We start from the raw sequence: 21092 nt of genomic DNA on the forward strand, positions 1-21092 counted from the left end.
TTACCCTTATTTCTTATTAAATGTGGCTGCAATTAATAAAAAGTATCCCTAAATTAAATAAAGTTACTATTTACTGTTCCTAAATTGAACAAATTAAAATTGTATCCATTTTTATTTCATAAAAACATTGGACCTAAATTGATAACATACCAAATATTTATTGTATTAAAGCTCTCATTATGTGCCACGTGGCAGCCAAACAAAGAAGATTTAAAAACAAAAAACTCCCGCCAAAAAATGAAATTGAATCTTTCAATTAATGTTTTTCGAAGATACACGAGAGATGCGAATTGACGGCTCGTCGTTTTGGACTCAATTAGCGCAGTTCCTCATTCAATCTGCTCATGTCAGTATCTTCTTCTTCGTTTCATTTTAATGATATTCTTTTTCTTTTTAATTCTTTTTTGTTGATTGCTAATATTTTTCATATACTTAATGATTTGATTTATTTAAATGACTTAATTAAAGCAACTTGAAGTTTCCCCAATCGTCAAATACACCGCTTTGTCTCTCTTTTTTCATCGATTTCACCATTCTCTTTCCAGGTACTGATTTTTACTTCTTTCTATCTTCTCTTCTTATGTTGTTTTTGGATATTGTTTAAATGCTTCCGAATAGTCCAAAGGAGTTTGAACCAATTGTGTTTTGAAGGGTTTTGAATGAAATTGAAAAGAATATTATAAGAACCGAAAATTCCTTTTTAGAGAGCTTTTCTAGAAAGCATTTTTTAATGTTAGAAATCAATTTAGTTGTATTTCTCAGTGTTTGTTAATTATTTTTTTAAATCATGAAATGTGCTTTTTCTGGATGGTGTTTTGGGAGATTGCATTTGGTGCGATTTTGTATGTGTTTTGTAGCATTTGGCTGAAATAAATGGGTTTTTTATTAAAAAAAAAAAAAAGTACTGAAAAAGTATTTTCCCAAAAAAAAAAGTGCTTTTTCTTTTTTTCTTTTTAGGTCAAGAAAGCATTTAAATTTGTTTATATGGTTACTTGAAAAGTAATTTTCCATGAATTCTTTCACTTTTTTCTCTTTGCTTAGTTTAAGAAAGTCTAAATGAAAAATACAAAGCAGTACTTACAAAAATTTACTTAATTTGTTGTGCCCTGGTTTGACTGCATTTTGAAATGTATAGGTACATAGAAATGGGAAAAATACATGGGGACAAGGGCAAGGTAAACTGGCTTTTTCAACCCATGACAGAGAGCAATTTGCAGCTGTTTTCACTTATTTCGTTATGGGTTTCAAGCAAAGTAAGTATTTCATGCGTTACAAGAATGAGTTAGTTTTCTATTAACCCTTAACGTTGTTAACCCACATCCATGATTTGTAGATACATGATTCTCGTCCTCTTTCGGTGAAAACTTACAAGTCTTTGGGAGATAAAACCATTAAAGATCAACACTTTACCACTCGAGATTTCTTGGAAGCAGTAAGATAGTTGTAGTTCTGTTTGAAGCCTTCTAGAATTTTTTTTTTTTTTTTTTTTTTTAACTAAGGATTCTGTCAAGTGCACAGTAGTTAATGAGCATATTTTGCAGGAGATTGTCTTTTTGCAGGTCAGTATTGTGTTATTGTAGCTTCTTGCACCGTTTAGGTCTAATAGAGACAGTGCCTTTCTTAAAGGTTTTGGACTTTGAGATTGGTTCATCAAATATTGCTTTCTTATTCCTTGAAGAGCTCTTGATTCAACTCAAGTAAGGACCTTTCGTGAGTATAAATGATTAAGTATTTTTATTTTTATTTTTAAATTAAGAATAGCTAACCGCTCCTAGTGCTTCTTAATCCATATCATGGATTATTATTTTATTACAGAGAAGTGGCAAAAGTTGGAGAACTTGTGAGCTTTGAAGCGTGCATGGACCTAATGGATCTTCTCTATGAAAAGGAGGAGATGTCAACTCTTTATCGTTCTTCTCGTTCTCTTGCTACAGCTATCTTGGCATGGTCTCAAACTCTAGTAATTTGAATTTATAAAATTTTGTTTTATTTTCTTTTTCATAAGGTATCTCTTCAGGTTGCTGCATATGTCATCTCGGTACCTATACAGAGACGGGAGTTTCCTGTTCTTCACTGGGGTAAATTTCTGTATCTTTTATTGAATACTTTTTCAGTTAATGACTGTATTGAAATCTTTTAGAAATTAATTAATTCGTCCTTTACTCTTCGTTACATATAATTTGGTACTATTGATTTTCCACTTCGAGTGGACTCTGCTGATGGATTATGCCTTCTAAATGAAGTACTTGGGACTATATTTCATAAGCTTGACATTAATTTATTAGCAATAGGTAGTTAAGCTAAAGTACAAAGTGATTTCTCTTGGCTTCTTTTCTTGTTTCTTTTATTAGAAAGATAAGAAACCCAGATACCATCAAAGAAGCCAAGAAATAGTTCCACTGTTGGTAATCCACAAGGGTTCTTGTATCATGGTAGATGTTCCTTGTATTTGGTTGCATGGAATCATCAACTTGCTTTATAAGGTTTGCCTTTCAACACCATTACTTGATAGTTTAAGTTTTTGTACGGCTAAAATTTTCTGAGGTTTCAATAAGGTCTTTTAGGTTTTACATTCCTAACTGTTGTGGATTTTGCCTGAAATCATTACTTATCAAATAAAAATTCACGTCCAATCGATAAATCTATAGAACTCTGTTAGATTGGGTGTTGGAATGATTGTTTTGAAGGCCGCTATGGTTCTACTGGTGCCAGGGTCTATGGTAAGCATGTATTTTCTTTATATCCTTGGAAAATGTACGAGTGCCTACTTGTGGTTTTCATGTATTACTTTTGTTATTCCACCAATGCAGAAAGTTCATTGCCAACTGAAATTGTCAGAATCCATCACTATACTAGAGTGGTGATTAGGTTTTCGCCAAGGCCTCTTCATTAGGGCTTGAAATGTTTTTAATCCCATTTGTTATACTTATACCTAACATTTGACAGGCCCATGTGTTAATTTCTGGGACCAAATTCTTACCTTGTGAAAAGAGAACTAAAGGTTTTTCAGCGTAGGGCTCATCTTTGTTCTTACTGAAGTGAACACTTCGATTAATTTGCATTCTATTTGTTAGCAGTCTTATTCCATAATTTAATACTAACTAAGAGTGATTGATGCTTCCTGCACTCACGGGCTGGGTTGTAGATATTTCTTTTCAATCAGCCCAATCATCTTAATTCATTTCCATCATGGCCATCAAGATTGACTGCTGACCACCGTCCAATTCTGAACATTAATTTTGTGGACCACGGTACAATTAGTACACGAGCTATATTTAATTAGTTCCGAAGCTGATTTGATCAATTTTGAAGATGATGTTCACTACAATTAGAAGGCAACAACTTCTATGTCACGCCTTTCTATATTCTCGCCCAATCTCTGTTTCGGATTCCGCTTGGTAGACTACAGAGAGTTCCATAGAATCCAATTTTATTGGGCCCCGTCTATTTCTCTTTCCAATAGTATTGACCCAGTCTTTTTATCCTTGATCTTAGGTGACAACAAAATCCCAGCATATAATGACTCTGAACTAAGCATATATAGTCATCCCAAGTCAGTGTTAGCAAAAGGGTTTCATAAAGTTACAGCTTCATGGAGAACTTGGAGCTGAAATATCTCTGAATAATGGCCGATAATCACTGGATTAAGTTCTAAAAACATAGAATTTTCCATGACTTCAATAATTTAGAGGAGTTGGTATTCTTTATGTCTTATCAGGGAACTTATCTGACTTATCCAGGCAGATGATTATGCTACTCAAATTACTCTTAATACACAATGATTTGATAGGTAGTTATAGTTTTTGGTTGTTTCTCTTGAGGTATTTATTTTCCCCATTAGATAATAAGACCTTAGAGGATTTGTTGAATAGGAAAACCATACAAATGAATGCTATGGAATAAGGTATTATGGAGTTAAAATGATTAAGGTGGGTGAGGTTAGGAGAGATTCTCCACATACACAGCCTGTCTATTCCAAATTTTGGTCTTTATCCAAAGGGCAGAGACATAATATTTAACTACTTGTGATGAGTATTATCAAATAATTTTAAGGACCCACTTCGACCCACCATTTCTCCATTTTTAGTTATCTTGCTTTCAAGCAAGTTCGATGCTCTTCCTGCACTGCACCAACTCTAGCAGGTTGTTTTGTTTGTTTGGTCCTTCCAGTATTTATTTTTTATTTAGTAATGTGGTATCGTAATGCTCTTGTACTCGCTGAATCATTCTAGCAATTCTTGTTCTTCTCGGTTGTTATGTCTTTATGTATTCCTTCTTCTGACATGCTATAATGCCTCCACCGAACGCTGACACCATTTTCTCTTTCTCTTGCCTAAAATTCCCAATTAACTTGTACTAATATTAGCAGTGATTTTGTTATTTTCTTGATAGTAAAACTTGTACTGCCTAGATATCAGCATCTCAGTCTTTGCTTTCTAGAATATTTTGACCTCACATAATTATTACAATGTTGCAAGAAGACAGGATTAAAATTGTTTCCCTGAAATTTTTTCTGTAACTTTAATGCCAATTTATTATATAATATTCTTATGTCTATCTCTAACTGTATCAAATATGTTGGGCACATGTGTGAAACATTCTAGTGCAAGTTTATTTTTGCCATTAAACATCTTATGATTCGGAAGGATAAACTCTGAATTATGCTTCTGTTTTGAGGTCATAAAATCTGATTTATGTCAGAAACCCAAGAGACAAAGATCTAAGCATATAAATGAAATTGTTATTGTTGGATGCAGTGAAGTTTGTAACAGCATCCAAAGAAGAGGATACTGTTGAACTTGTCCAAGACATTCTTAAGCATGTGTTTGAGCCATGTTGATTCTAAGCTCTTGAAGATAAAGCATCTTTTGGGTAGTTTTTTTTTTTTTTTTCAACTCCACCAAATAGAATAAATTGTTGGTCACTCAATTACTATGTTGCTGAAAAGTTCATTGATTAGCATGATTCAGTTAGTGGTTAAAAAATGTAAAAATTAGGTTAAAATAGGAAAGTGCATATAAAAAACAATGGGACCCTTTTTTTTTTTTTTAAGAAAAAAATTTGAGAAATCACTTTCCAACTCATTAGGATTGTGATCTGATGGCATGTGGGCTCTCCCACACGGCCAGTTGATTTCTTTTGGGAATTTACGTCAACTTTACCACTTCTTTATTGCCTGCCGACCATTTGGATCTTAGAAAAACATTGTTTATAATACGTAGGGTATCAAAGTCTAAACTGAAACTGTTATTATAAATTTGATATTCTTTGTGTTAGTGTTACATCTATAATAGAAAAACTATTTTTAAACCACCGTTGAGTAAAAAAATTTAACATGTGTTCCTAAGTTAAAGTTCACATGAACATTAATAGAAGTGGTTATTAAAGAGATTTATTCAATCATTTACTTTAAAATTTCGGAAGATTAGTTGAGATGTGTAAAAATTGGCTCGGACACTCCATCATCAATAAAAAATATATATTTTTAATAATGTAGATTGAAAATTAACAAAAAAAAAAAAATATTAAAAAAATAATCTGACAATTAAAATAAACCGAATTCTTTGTGTGGGGTTTGAGTTGGAATCACAGTAGAGGGGTAATAAATGTTGGAGTTGTCGACTACTTCAGCATTAATGGGTAACGGAGACGCACTCGGGGGTCCCGCTGCCCGGTCANTTGATTAGCATGATTCAGTTAGTGGTTAAAAAATGCAAAAATTAGGTTAAAATAGGAAAGTGCATATAAAAAACAATGGGACCCTTTTTTTTTTTTTTAAGAAAAAAATTTGAGAAATCACTTTCCAACTCATTAGGATTGTGATCTGATGGCATGTGGGCTCTCCCACACGGCCAGATGATTTCTTTTGGGAATTTACGTCAACTTTACCACTTCTTTATTGCCTGCCGACCATTGTTTTAAAACCCAGACCGGAGGGTAAATCGTTTTGCTGTCTGGGTCACGGTTCAATCGGTCCAACCGGTTGGACCGGTGACGTCAGCAATATTTTATTTTTAAAAAATTATATATTAACCCCTTAAATCTTAATATATTACAAAAATTCCCCTAAAAAAATTCAAATTGGTCTCTAAAATTTTTATTTATTCCAAAAATACCCCAATAAAATTACCAATTAATCCTTAAACTTTTGATATATCTTCAAAATACCCCTATAAAATTACAAAGTAACCCTCATAATTTTAAAATATTTTAAAAACCCCCCTGAGACCTAAACCGGACCGGAGAAGCTACCGGTTCACGGTCCAACCGGTCCGACCGGCCGGTCCGGTCCGGTTTTTAAAACAGAGCTGCCGACCACTGGGATCTTACAAAAACATTGTTTATAATACGAAAGGTATCATAGTCTAAACTGACACTGTTATTATAAATTTGATATTCTGTGTGTTAGAGCATTTATAAAAGAATATTTATATGAATTATAAAAAATCTATAGAGTTTAATAGACTCTTTATTTTTAAAATATAAATTAGAGTGTAAGTTTGACTCTCTATATTTAGAGAGTCAAATTTTACTCTTTATCCTAATTTTAATTAATAAATTACAAGTTTTTATGTATTTTATTTATTAATTCTTTTTCCCATTAAGTCTCTTTCTTAAAAATAAAGAACATCTTCATTAAATTTAAAGAGTCTATTGGATTTGAATAAAAATTGTGTTCTTTATATTTAAAAATCAATGAAGATGTTCTTTATTTTGAAGATATGAATGATGTTTTTCAAAATAAAGGGTATCATTAGAGATGCTCTTAGTATTACATCTATAATAGAAAAACTATTTTTAAACCAACGTTGGATGGTTTGATGGTAAAAGAGTAAAGAAATTTAACATGTGTTCCTAAGTTAAAGTTCACATAGACACTAATAGGGGTGATCACTAAAGAGATTTATCCGATCGTTCACTTTAGGACTTTGGAGGATTAGTTAAGATGTGTAGAAACTGGTTCAGACACTCCGTCATCAATAAAAAAATATTTTTTTAATAATGTAGATTGAATATTAAAAAAAAAAAATCATTAAAAAAATAATCTGACAATTAAAATAAACCGAATTCTTTGGGTGGGTTCTGAGTTGGAATCACAGTAGAGGGGTAATAGAAGCCAAAATAGGGCAACAATGCCTCTTAATAAATAACAGAAAATAGAATAAAAAAAAAAAAAACAAAATAAAAAAAAAAAAAAAATAGAAAAAAAAAAAAAAAAAACAAAATAGAGAAGGTTGGTGGTTTCTTTATTATATCTTAAAACATTAGCTAGATAAGTTTGTGTTTTATGTGTATTAAATTCATGAGTAAAAGATGGGCATGAAATTGATGTTCAAATCTTGTGAATTAAATTAAGCTTTGCTATAAATATTCTCTATAGTTAATGTGCGGATATATCAGTTTGCACTCAAGTTGTTTCTTAATTAACATCTTTATGTTATTGTATTTATGACTTTTATAGTTTAACTACCTATTGATAGCAATTATGATTGAAAATCATTATAGAAATCTCAAATCACAAATCATTTATAAAAATTCAACATTTAGATATGTAAAGGGTACATTCGAAAGTGTTTTTTAATGTTGTCAAAAGCATTGTTTTAAAACCCGGACCGGAGGGCAAACCGTTTTGCTGTCTGGGTCACGGTTCAATCGGTCCAACCGGTTGGACCGGTCGGTTGGACCGGTGACGTCAGCAATATTTTATTTTTAAAAAATTACATATTAACCCCTTAAATCTTAATATATTACAAAAATTCCCCTAAAAAAGTTCAAATTGGTCTTTAAAATTTTTATTTATTCCAAAAATACCCCAATAAAATTACCAATTAATCCTTAAACTTTTGATATATCTTCAAAATACCCTTATAAAATTACAAAGTAACCCTCATAATTTTAAAATATTTCAAAAACCCCCCTGAGACCTAAACCGGACCGGAGAAGCTACCGGTTCACGGTCCAACCGGTCCGACCGGCCGGTCCGGTCCGGTTTTTAAAACAGAGGTCAAAAGCTTATAATAATTATTTTTTTTATCTATTAAATATCCTCAATGAACGAGAGAGGTGTATCATCTTTAATAAAATCGTATCTGTGATATTATCACATATTTATCTTCCTTTTTTCTATCTTTTATAACTGTATAGAATTAATAGTATATAAACAAAAATAGTCTTTTTTAATGTCAACACAAATATACCTAAATTATTGTTTATTATTATCAAATTAACGTTAAAAGATAAAATTAAAATATTTAACACAATTTCTCGTCAAATGTTTTTTTATTTTTTTCGTCAATTAGTGTTATTAAAGAATAATACATGTGTAGATGCAAAAAATCTATTGTCATGAAAATAGGGTCTGATCTCTTGAGGTTGAGGCTACTAACAATCCGTTAGACCTGCACACATGAAATAGCAAGCGTGAAGCTTCCGGAAAACACTGGGGTGGTGTTTACCATAGGCACTCCGACGCTCAAGTCACCAAGGCTGAAAGAGATTATTTGATAAGAATTAAGGAGATGAAGAATTACCAGGAGTTTTGTCGGAAGCTAAGACTACGACGGAGGCGTCGGGTTCTCGAGAGCAAGAACTTTAGGAGCAAATAGATGGTTTTGAGTAGTATAGATTGAGTATGGGAGATTGCATCCCTAATGAGAGGGCAAACCTCTGTTTTTATAGTGAACCCAAGGGGTTAGAATCCTAGTAGAACATTGAGTCCCTTTTTTTGGGAGATAATCCCTATCAAGAAAGAAATATGATTTCTTGACCTTATCAGATTAAGTTTAATAGTTTAAATAAAATTTGGAATCTTAGTAGGACACTAAGTCTTATTTTGGGAGATAATCTCTATCATGAAAGAGATATGATTTCTTAACCTTATCAGATTAAGTTTAATAGTTTAAATAAGATTTAGAATTTTAGTAGGACATTAAGTCCTATTTTGGGAGATAATCCCTATTATGAAAGAGATATGATTTCTTTACCTTATCAGATCAAGTTAAATAGTTTGAATAAGATTTGAAATCTTAGTAGAAGAGGAAATAGAATGAGATTCTGATTTCCTATTTATAGATTGTTGCAGGCTAATGAGCTCAAACCTAGTTTACCTTAACTTATAGGATACCCTAACTCATAGAGTGGGTAGGTCGCAAGGTGATTTTAAGCATAGACCCAATCGGGATTGGGTTGAGGCTTTGGGCCGTGACATGTTTATTTCGTTATTGGGCCTCGCCAAGCCCAAGACGATTTTTGGCCCTAACAGTTAGCCCCCCACTCTCTAAGTTAAAGAGTATTTAGCTTAGAGAGTAGATTTAATCGAATGAGTGCAGACTAAGCGGATTAGTGATAGCAGCTCGTTAGGTCGGATGGATCGTTGTGTGGATTGGGTTGATGACTTGTTGATTTGAGGTGTAAGAACCCTCTTTCAACCAATCTGGTCGACTGAATGTGTAGCTTTGTGGATCAGGTAGGCGATCGAAGGTGTAATCAGTGGATCGACCAGGGTCGATTCGAAGGTGTAAATCCTTGGATCAGGCAGGGTCGATCCGAAGGTATGATCTGTGGATCGAGCAGGGTCAATCTGAAGGTGTTAATCCGTGAATCAGCAAGGTTGATTTGAAGGTGTAAATCTGTGGACGGGCAGGGTCGATCGAAGGTGTATATCCATAGATTGAGTAAGGTCAATCCGAAGGTGTAAATCCGTGGATCGAGTAGGGCCGATCCGAAGGTATAAATCCGTGGATCAGGCAGGGGGATCCGAATGTGTAAATCCGTGGATCGGGCAGGGCCGATCCGATGGTGTAAATCCGTGAATCGGGCAGGGCCGATCTGATGGTGTATGCCAAGTGAGCTTGTATGGACCTTGTAGTCGAGTCGAGTGATCGACTTGTAGTTGAAAACCTTTGAGGGTTATGTGGCCCAGTCGGCGTGACCGACTTTTAGTTGAAACATCGATTGAAGTAGCTAGAGCAAGTGACATGCATGGCATGCATGTTTAAACAAATAGTCGAATGGAGGTTAATATGCATGATGTGCATGTGTTATGGACTAAATAAAGAGTGAGCTAAATGGAAAAATAGGCTGTATGTATTTAAGTATAGGCCGAATAGAGAAAGATTTAACCAAATAGATTGGTAGTTAAAGGAGACAATGACACATACATTTCCCTTCAAGTGCTGTCACCCATGCTTGCTGGATGAGTGGAGAGAGGGGTGTTACTTTCTATGTCGGAGCTGAACCAGTTGAAGTTGAGTGGGCACATGATTCACTTTTGGGCGGATCCGAATGGGCACGCTAATATCGTATGTGCAGACCCAAATATCATTGAGTGGACTACTCATGTTGTTTAGTGGTGTGAGTTGCATGGGGAGTGAAAAGTTTGTAGCAACGGGGAGCGTAAGGGCTTTGTGACAGGTGTGCTGGAGATTGTAATGTGAAAGTGGTTTGAGTTGATGTATGGTTGGGAAGGGGCGATGGTTCAAGTTTGGAGTTTTGGAATACGGTGGGGTAAGGAGATTAGGCGAGAGTGGGGTGGCGTCACTTAAGCAGGTTTTGTTTGGGGGGTTTCTCTTCATGTTTAGTAGATGACTTTAGGTGTTTTGAGAGGATTAATGCTGTATTTTAGGATTTCGCGTGTGTGATGGAGAAGTGTTAGGGCGATTTTAGGAGAGGAAATGGACGGGTTTTGGCTTTCAAAGTGGTGGCAAATCTCCATGAAGTTGAATTGGGATTGGATCAAGCTGGTCGAGTTGAGTTACCTTCTAATAGAGCGGAGGTCCTGGAGATGCTGGCGTATTGCGGCATCTTCTTGAATGAACAAATTAACTGGTTTTGTGTCAAGTAATGCATTGCAAAGCTTTGATGACGGTGGCGACCACCTGGTGGTTTGATGATTGAAGTGAAAAGGCGCGTGTTGGAGGTTAGAGACATAAGCTATTGCCTTATCTGAACAGAGGATTAAAGAAAGAGGATTGTTGAAGCAAAGTCAATGAATCAAGTGGTTTAGGGACACCACTTTAAACTCTGACACATTATTATTGTATTATAATTTAGATAATAATATGAAGCTATTATTAATTTAGAACAATAAATGAGCTTCAAGGTCTTACCACTCACTGAATGGATATAATATAAAATAAATTACGATATGCCGAATAGATATAATATGACATGTGAATAGATAAACAAACGAAGAAAAATAAAGGAAGAAAAAATTCTTATCGTGAGGATTTTCTGATTAACATTGTCAGTCAAAAAGAGTTATGTGTCGCTTCCCATGTTGTAAGTCATCGTTGGCAAATGATTGTCAGGGCCCACGTGGGCATCAAACGTAGATACAAAAAATCTACCGTCATGAAAATAGGGTCTGATCCCGTGAGGTTGAGGTCACTGACAATCCGCTAGACTGCACACATGAAAGGGCAAGCGTAAAGCTTTCGGAAAACATCGGGTGGTGTTTTGCCGTAAGCACTCCGACGCTCAAGTCAGTAAGGCTGAAAGAGATTATTTGATAGAATTAAGAGATGAGAATTACCAGGAGTCTTATCAGAAGCTAGGACTCGGCGGAGGCGTCCGGTTCTCGAGAGCAGAACTTTAGAAGCAAATAGATGGTTTTGAGTATGGGAGATTGCATCTCTAATGAGAGGGCAAGCCTCTGTTTTTATAGTGAACCCAAGGGGTTGAATCCTAGTAGGACATTGAGTCCCATTTTTTGGGAGATAATCCTTGTCAAGAAAGAAATGTGATTTCTTGACCTTATCTTGATTTTTAATTTTCATCTTCATCTTCTAGTCCTATTTAGATTAAACAAATATATTGAAATATTGCTATGATATATTTTTAATAGTCAAAAGTTTTATAAATCTTAGATATTTAGCTAAGATTTATATGTGAATTATAATTAAGTTTAATAGTTTAAAAACGATTTGGAATCTTTGGAGGACACTAAGTCCTATTTTGGGAGATAATCCCTATCATGAAAGAGATATGATTTATGACCTATCATATTAAGTTTATATTTTAAATAAGATTTGAATCTTAGTAGAACACTAAGTCCTATTTTGGGAGATAATTCCTATCATAAAGAGATATGATTTTTTTACCTTATCAGATCAAGTTAATAGTTTGAGTAAGATTTGAAATCTTAGTAGAATAGGAAATAGAATGGGATTCTGATTTCTATTTATAGACTGTTGCAGAACAAGAGAAACTTAGTTTACCTTAATATAGGATAGCTCAACTCATAGAATGGGTAGGTCGCAAGGTGATTTTAAGCAGACTCAATCGGGATTGGGTTGAAGCATTGGGCCGTGACATGTTTATTTGTTATTGGGCCTCGTCAAGCCCAAGACGATTTTTGGCCCTAAAACAGTATTTTTAAAATGTCAACATATATCTAAATATTTTAAAAAAATATATACTTAACAGGATTTATTTCATAGCTGTACACAAACAATATGCTATGTCTTCAATTTTCTAAGCCTGGTCTCTCGTTATAAATATGGTAGTGAAATGAATAGTCATAGAAATTGTCAAAAAGTGAGATTTGATTTTGTTTTTATTTGACTAGTAAGAGTCACAACTTGTTTAACATAGCGAGTGACAGCTTTGTAAGGCCACATTTCACTTATTTTGTCGACTAATATAATTCTAAACAGAACAATCAATCCCACTCACTCCGGTTATAAATGTACCACCATTTTTTGGTACGTTTGATGGTTGGAAATTGTAGTTTGCATACAAATTTTTTTTTATAAATATTAATGTATGATATGTTATATGTATATTTTTTTATTTTTTGTTTTAACTTTAATCCTATTATCTATATCAATTTGTATATGTTTTTTTGATGTTATTTATTTATTTAATTACTTCAATTTAAATTATTGTATAAAAACAAGTTTTCATTAATTTGACTTCCACAACATATTTTTTTGTTTTGCCTTTGTTTTTTTTTTTTCATAATTGACAAGTGGCATGATTTGACTTGCTTACTAATATGGGAAAATGAAGATTACACTCTCATAATATCAAATACTAAATTTATAATACTACACATTTTTATATGTACATAACCATAATTTAAAGCTATAGTGCATTAAGTGTCTAGCACCATCGACTATTTTGTATTTATTATTGCATAAAACCAAATTAAAGGGACAGGAATTAGTGAGCAATGCTCGACAAAAATGTGGAGTACTATCAAGTAAGGATTAAATAATGAAGGGTCATTTATTTATAAAAATATGGTACTTTAATATATGTTTATTTTTCTAAAACCCTTGATTTTTGCTCCTTTTCTCTCATCTTCACTAATTAAGTAGGTCCTTCTCCAAAGTTCTTTTTTAAAGTGAACATGAATTCAATCATTCAGCAATCTACCACTCTGCATTATTATTTATAACAACAAAAAAATATCCTAGTATGGGAAAGAGAGTACTGCTCTTTAATCTTCTACTGTTTTCGTAGCTGCAATAATGCTCAGATTCCTACTTTCCCCATGTCTTTGGCTTAACCATGGAGACAAACTCGCCCTTTTGAAGGTCTCCAATAATGTCTACTATAACACAAAACACTTCACAAAAGGCAATAAATGTATGCATTACTCATTCTTCATGTAACCCTACGTACATATTCTTAAATTATGTGAAACAATCATTCAACCTATAAAATAATGTCACACCAATATTTACATGTATCCGTAGTAATTTATAGCTATCAAAGAAAATAGAAGAATAGTGATTGATAAATACGTGATAATATGATAGGTTATTTCCACCTTGAAAGAAATAAAAGTGGGGGACATGTAAACGAAGAAATTTCATAGTGATGGTGACATAATGAACACAGCAACTAAAAATTGTTTGTATGGTTGTGATGATAGATGCTGAAATCTCTTGGGGGGCTCCATTATCTTTATGTATTTTCCTTGGCCAGCTATAGTTCCTTTGTCTTTGTCTTCCTTCTTTAACTATTCTTTCCCCTCTCTCTCTTCCTCTCTTTCCATTGTTACCTATTTTATTTGTTTTATCATTTTTTCTGTTATAATTTTTTACTTATGAATTATTATATAAATTGATATATTATAAGATGATTAGATGATTTTAAATTAAAAGAGATTCTATATCAAATAAGTAAAATTATTATACCAATTTATATATAATAGTGTATATCAATAGTTTACGTACGTAAAAATATACTTTTTTTTTTTTTAATTCTTGAAAACTCTTTGTATGATTTTTTGTATCTTAATTGCAAGTTACAAAGAGTTCTTGAGTCTTTTAAATAATTATTTTATATGTACACGAAAAAACTTAAAAGGTTGGATTGTTTTTATAGATATTTGGAGTTTATTTATAATTATTAAAGGTGAAATTGTACAATATATATATATATATATATATATATATATAGCCATCTTTTCTATAAATAAGAAACTATTTTCGCTTTTTTTTTTATTTAAATAATCAACAAATTGTTCTAAGAACCTCCTTTTTAAAGTATCTACTTCATTAAGAGAGTGAAAAAAGAAAATAATTACTTCGATATATAATATTATTATAAATTATCTTCTGATATGGTATACACTTTGTTAGTAGTATTTTAGTCAATCTTTGTAATGGGTGGTTTTTTTTCTATATAAATATGAAAAAAGACGGTGTTTTAGACCTATTCCACCAATAACGATAAGCCACTTATTATCAGAATAATTATAATATTAAGTTGGTAGATAAAATGTCGATCCAAAATATATAGCGTGTAAGATTGGCATTGTCAACTGTCAACAACGCTAAGTCTCATTTAGCTTTGACAAAGTTTTAAGTTTGGGGTTTCTTTTATGACAGGACCTTCTGAGCGGGGCGAGATTGGGGTCCAACTTCTTTGTAACCTGTAATTGTAAAAAAATAAAAAGATAAAAAATTGCAAAGTCTTTTATATATATATATTATATATATATATATATATATATACACATAAAAGACCTTCTGAGGCGGGGTGAGATTGGGTTTATTTCTTTGTAACCTGTAATTGTAAAAAATAAAAGATAAAAATTGCAAAGTCTTTATATATATATATATATATATATTGCTGCTCGATTGTCATAGCCTTTAAGGGGCAGTATAAGAGCCTCTACAATGATGCTATTATTTTAAATAGTATATTTCATTAATAAGAACATCTTTATTTATTTTTAAATATATAATAAATTTTTATTCAATTCAATATACTCTTTTAATCTTTACTTTAACTCAATTTTATCTCTCATCAAATCATTCATTTATTTTTATTTTTTTATAAACTACAACATTATCTTGTATATAAATAATACAATGTTCATTTGTCTTTTAGGAAGGAACAATAATTACACTATGATGAAAATATATTTATTGATAACAATGAATCTAACCTTAAACAAAATAAATATATAAAAATAAGTAACTAAAGTATCAAGACAACCGAGATAGAACAGAATCTCAAGTCCTGTATTTTTAATAACTTATGATAAACAATTTCCAACATGGTCTAACAAACTTAATATGTTCTTAATTATTACAATTACTTGACTTCATACAAAATTATATTCTTTATTTGGAAATTCTTACATACTATAACAAAATATTTTGTACTTCATCCTAGACAACACTAGATGTAAGTTTGATGATACAGTCTTACCAATGTAACTCTTTTTGGTTCATCCATAGGGCTTTATACATACATGATGCAGCACACAACGATGATATGTCTACATAATCGAGATTGAGGCAGTCCTGGACGCATCCAAGGCATTAGAGCATGCATTATATTGCATGCATTTGATTGACACTATTCATGAATAGCTTAGACGTGCTCTAAGAGTCGAAATCATATAAGTCAAGCTTAGATCACTATCTAGATGACGTTTGGCCAAAGTCAGAACTCCTTGATAACTATATGAATTTTAGTTCCCAACGTATAACATGCGTCGATGGTGGCCTTATGTCCATGGCATTAGATGTACAAGAATAAATATATCATATTATCTAAACACGTCGATCCAATAAAAACATGTTATAATGATTCATAATCATGACGAATAGTTTATGAATGAATATGTCTAAATATAATTTTTAAGAAATATAGGATGAATAATACACTCATCCTATCACAACTTTGTTTTTATTTCTCTCTTTACTAAATCCAGAGAAAATGATAAGCAAAAAGGAATGAACCATCTCATCGCTCTCATTTTAAGAATATATATCCTAATTTTTGCTAGAACAAAATAATAAAAGGAAGTAATTGGAAGGAAGAAAACAAAGAGACCGATGAGACATCACATCCTTGTACCATGACCAGCAGGGCTCTAACTCTAGTCTACTTCATATGCATGGCATATTTATGTTTATTTTCTCTATTTTATATCTCATGTAATTATTTAAATTCATAATTACACCTTTTAACTAGGGGTGAGCGGTTTCGGGTACCCTGTATTTTTCAGGGAAACCAGAACCGGAACCGCACAGTGCAGGTTCCCAAAAAAGGAACCGGAACCGGAACCGTAGTGCAGGTTTTCATTCAGGAACCGGAACCTAAAATGCAGGTTCCGATTCCTTTCCAGGGTATATAAAAAATCAATTACCCCCTTTAGTTTAAAAAATACAAAAACACCTTATAAGTTTACAAATACACCCCAACAAATTTCATTATTCATTCATTTGTGTCCAATGTAACTCATAACCTGTAATCTCTAACAACACTTGAATTGTTAATCATTTAATTAAGTATTGTAATATTCTATATATAATGTTATAATTAATTAAATAATCATACCATAAATTTATAATATATGTTTAATAATTTGATTAAGTATTGTGTAAATTAGTAATTACTAATGTTTATAATATAATGTCATAATCATCAAGTAATCATTTAATTAGTAATGTTTATTAATTATATGATATACTATAATATATAATGTAATGTTATAATAAATAAGTAATCATACATAAATCTATAATTTAATATTATATATATTAAATTTCAAATCATTTAATTAATATCTAATGTTTATAATGGAATATTATAATTGATTAAGTAATCATATTACAAATATAAAGTAATGTTATAATTAATTAAATTTTAATCATTAATTAAGTAATGTAAAGTATAGTAAATTACTAATGTTTATAATGATATATAAATTCATAACTAATTAAGTAATTATGTAATCATTTAACTATATAATGCTATAATTAAGTAAGTGATCATAATATAATGTAATATAATATATTATAATTTAATTGTAATTTTTAACTATAATGTAATGCTTAATTAATGTTTATAATGAAATGTTTATAAGGTAATGTTATAATTAATATTTCTTATCATTTTTAAGTATTGTGCTAATGTTATGTTAAATTAGTATTACTAATGTTTAAAACATAATATCATAACTCATAATCATTAAGTAATCATTTAATTATTACTGTTATATAATTATATGATCATACTATAATAGTATAATGTATGTTATAATGAATTAATAATCATACTATAAATCTATAATTTAATATATAATTAATTAAATTTTAAATCATTTGATTAATATACTATGTTTATATAGAAGTTATAATTAATTAAGTAATTATATTATAAATATATAAGGTATGTTATAATTAATTAAATTTTTAATCGTTTAATAAGTAATAATAATATAGTAAATTAGTAAATTACTAATGTTTATAATGTAATGTTTAAATTCATAACTAATTTGTAATTATGTAATCATTTAACTATGTAAGCTATATAAAGTAATGATCATAATATATAATGTAATATAATATTTAATATTTAATTGAGTAATTATTTAACTAATGTAATGGTTAATAATGTTTATAATAATGAAATGTTTATAAGGTAATGTTATGATTATAAATTCTTTAATTTAATTAAGTATTATCTAATGTTTATGTAGTAAATTAGTAATTATTAATATTTATAATATAATGACAAATCAATTAAGTAATTATTTAATTATATAATGTATATTAATTATATAATCATACTATAATGTAATGTTATAGTGAATTAACTATTAAGTAATAATACTATAAATTTTTAATGTAAATTTAATTATTAAATTTTTAATCATTTAATTAATTTGTACTAATGTTTTATAATAAAATGTTATAATTGATTAAGTAATTATACTATAAACTATACGTAATGCTATAATTATAATTTTCTTATTATAAGTCAATTAATTAACTATTTAATTATGTTTAACTTATAAGTCAATTAATTAAGTAGAATCAATTAATGTAATGCTATAATTAATTATACTATAATCAATTAAGTATGTTATAAAATTATAATTAATTAAGTAATCATTTAATTATAATGTATGTTATAATTGATTAAGTATGATATTTAACTAGTAATTAAATTTATTAATGTTATCAATTTATCATATATAATTAATTAATTACTAATTTATTATAGATATACTTAGACTTGATAATTGACGTAAATAACTAAATATATTATTACTCAATCAAATATACTATTTTATTCAAAAATAATTCTTTTAATAACATTAAAAATGTAAAACACTTTTAATTGGATCATAATTCCAATTATTCACTTAATTGATCAAAACTTTAATATTAATGTATTATAATATATTAAAGCTTTTAATATGGTGTAATTTATATGTAATAAGTATAATTGTATTCGTATATTTATTTAATTAGGTTATTCTAAAAATTTAACATTTTCTATTTTAAATTTTTTTATATGTAAAATAATAGAAACTCCCCCATTATTTACATTTCACAAATATTTCATTATAGTCCAGATTCCAAAATAGGTTCTAAACAGGTTCTAAAAACAGGTTCTAAAACAGGTTCTAAATAGGTTCCAAAACAGGTTCCAAATAGGTTCCAAAGCAGGTTCCAAACAGGTTCCAAAACAGGTTCCAAACCGGGTACCCCATACAGGTTCCAAACAGGGTACCCTTTTTACAGGTTCCGGTTTCGGTTTCGGTTCCTCCACATGCAAGAACCGGAACCGAAACCGCACAGTAGCGGTTCTAAAAAATTAGAACCGAAACCTACCCGCACAGTGCAGGTTCTGGGTAGGTTCCGGTTCTGGTTCCGGTTCTTACCCTCGGTTCTGGTTCTACCTGCTACCCGTGCTCACCCCAACTTTTAACAACCATTTTAAGACTTTGAAATAAGATTTCATCAAACATATTTTCACAATTCTAACGTCAATATATTAATACTTAATTAAAGAATAAAAAAAAAAAATTATTGAAATTTGATAAAAGTAGATATTATGCATGATAACAAGTTTTATTTAATAAATGATATTTTTTGAGATTTGATGCTAAAAGTAAAGTCTAGTAGTGGTATAAATTTGGTACTACAATTAATGATTTAACTTTAAATAGCTGAGATTACTTACATTTAATATATGCTAATTAGAATATGCATATTGAATTTCATTTTAGCCATTTCAAGTACATTTATTCAAATTTTATCATATGATTATGTATCTTGAAAGGACCAAATTAAGCTTTTTAAAGGACAAATATCAATTCATAGCCAACTAATTATTAATTAAGCATGTAATTTAAAGTTAAGAGAATGAAACGTCATTCTTAATTACTTATTAATCACATATGCTTCGATTAAACTAGTTTAACAACAAATAGGTGTCTTGAGAATTTCAAGATTACCAAACTTAACCTAAAATTAGGTGCAATTAATCATATAATTTAGATGTTAAGTTGAACATGAACAATAATACTCTTCTTAATTAGACAAGTGAAGGAAAAAAAGACATCAAATCCTCTTAGGTATGGACATAAATTCTGTATTAATCAAATCTATCACTACAATAGTCATTATATTTATGAGGTATGGCCAATAAAGAAAAAAGAAATTAAACTTTGAAATTTAGAAAAAAGTTTGAGTTGGTGAATGAAGTATATTTATGAATACTTTTGTCATTTACTAGATGGGTTGAATTAATTATATGAATCTTAATTTCTTGACAATAGAAATTCTTAGTTATATAAGTAAATGTAAAGTTGATTTTTTCATGTAGAAAATGAGGGTTTATAAAAATAACAAACATCTCTCTAAGGTTTTGGATAAAATATAAATTCTTTTGCCATTAAGTTTTAGGTGTTAAAAAAGTAAACGGTAGAAGAACAACAATGTAAATTCTAAATGGCTTACTAACAGCAGGGACATTTTTGCTATTTAAAAAACCTTAAAGAGATTTTTTTATTATGTCATATTTCAGGGATTTATGTTTTTAACTCACTTGAATTAAACATAAAAAGAGGTTTGCTTGTATTAAAGTTTAAAGTTGAATTTTAAAAAAGGCTTTTACTCTTTTGTTCCTAAATTTGGGCATGGCATGTCACATGTGCTTATTAATTACCACAACTATGTGTTAAAAAAATTATACCAAAAAGGGTAAATCATTTTTGCCAATTATTCATGGGAAAGAGTACCTCTTTGTTTCATATTTATTTATTTATCCTCAAAGCTTTTCGTGTTGCTTTAATGTGAATCTCTAAGTCAAATCCATGTTGTTGCATTTCTTTTTAAATTAATAATTAAGCATGTTGAATTTGTCGGTTAACAGTGATATCAATTATTTAATTTAATTAATATAAAGTTGCGCATGCTATGCTTTATTTTCTGACTTCCAACATCCCAGCTTATATTTATTAATAAAATTAAAATGATGGACCACGGATTATCAACATTTTTGAGTTTATCAATAAATTTGAATATTAAACAATTTATTAAGATCGGTAAATATTAGAAATAAAATTCCTTATTAAAAATTTGTATATATTTAAATTACAATATCTTAATCTACTATTTAAAGATGTCATGCCATAAAGATTCTATAATTGTTCATATGTTAATCGGAGTTTATAAAAAAATACACGAGTTTAATTTGATTAAAATCTCAATAAAGTAAAAGTAATTTGATCCATCTATAAGAAATTATAGGATTACAATTGTTAAAATAATTTCGAATAAAAACCTCTTGGTATGTGTTAAAACCCCGAAAACTGAGAATAAAAA

At 30.1% G+C, this 21092-nt stretch overlaps 1 protein-coding gene across 1 annotated transcript; it reads left to right on the forward strand.

Moving 5' to 3' along the window:
* The first annotated feature begins 283 nt into the window (after window positions 1-283).
* LOC116118343 (cyclin-J18) lies at window positions 284-4857 on the forward strand. Its single transcript, XM_031404324.1, has 8 exons — window positions 284-346; window positions 469-545; window positions 1136-1253; window positions 1334-1432; window positions 1609-1697; window positions 1816-1942; window positions 2018-2078; window positions 4758-4857. The coding sequence occupies exons 1-8, from the start codon at window positions 284-286 to the stop codon at window positions 4838-4840; spliced, it is 717 nt and encodes a 238-aa protein (XP_031260184.1). The 3' UTR covers window positions 4841-4857.
* Window positions 4858-21092: the final 16235 nt, after the last annotated feature.

Source organism: Pistacia vera, unplaced genomic scaffold (genome assembly GCF_008641045.1).
Source record: "Pistacia vera cultivar Batoury unplaced genomic scaffold, PisVer_v2 Contig840, whole genome shotgun sequence".
Lineage (NCBI taxonomy): Eukaryota > Viridiplantae > Streptophyta > Magnoliopsida > Sapindales > Anacardiaceae > Pistacia > Pistacia vera.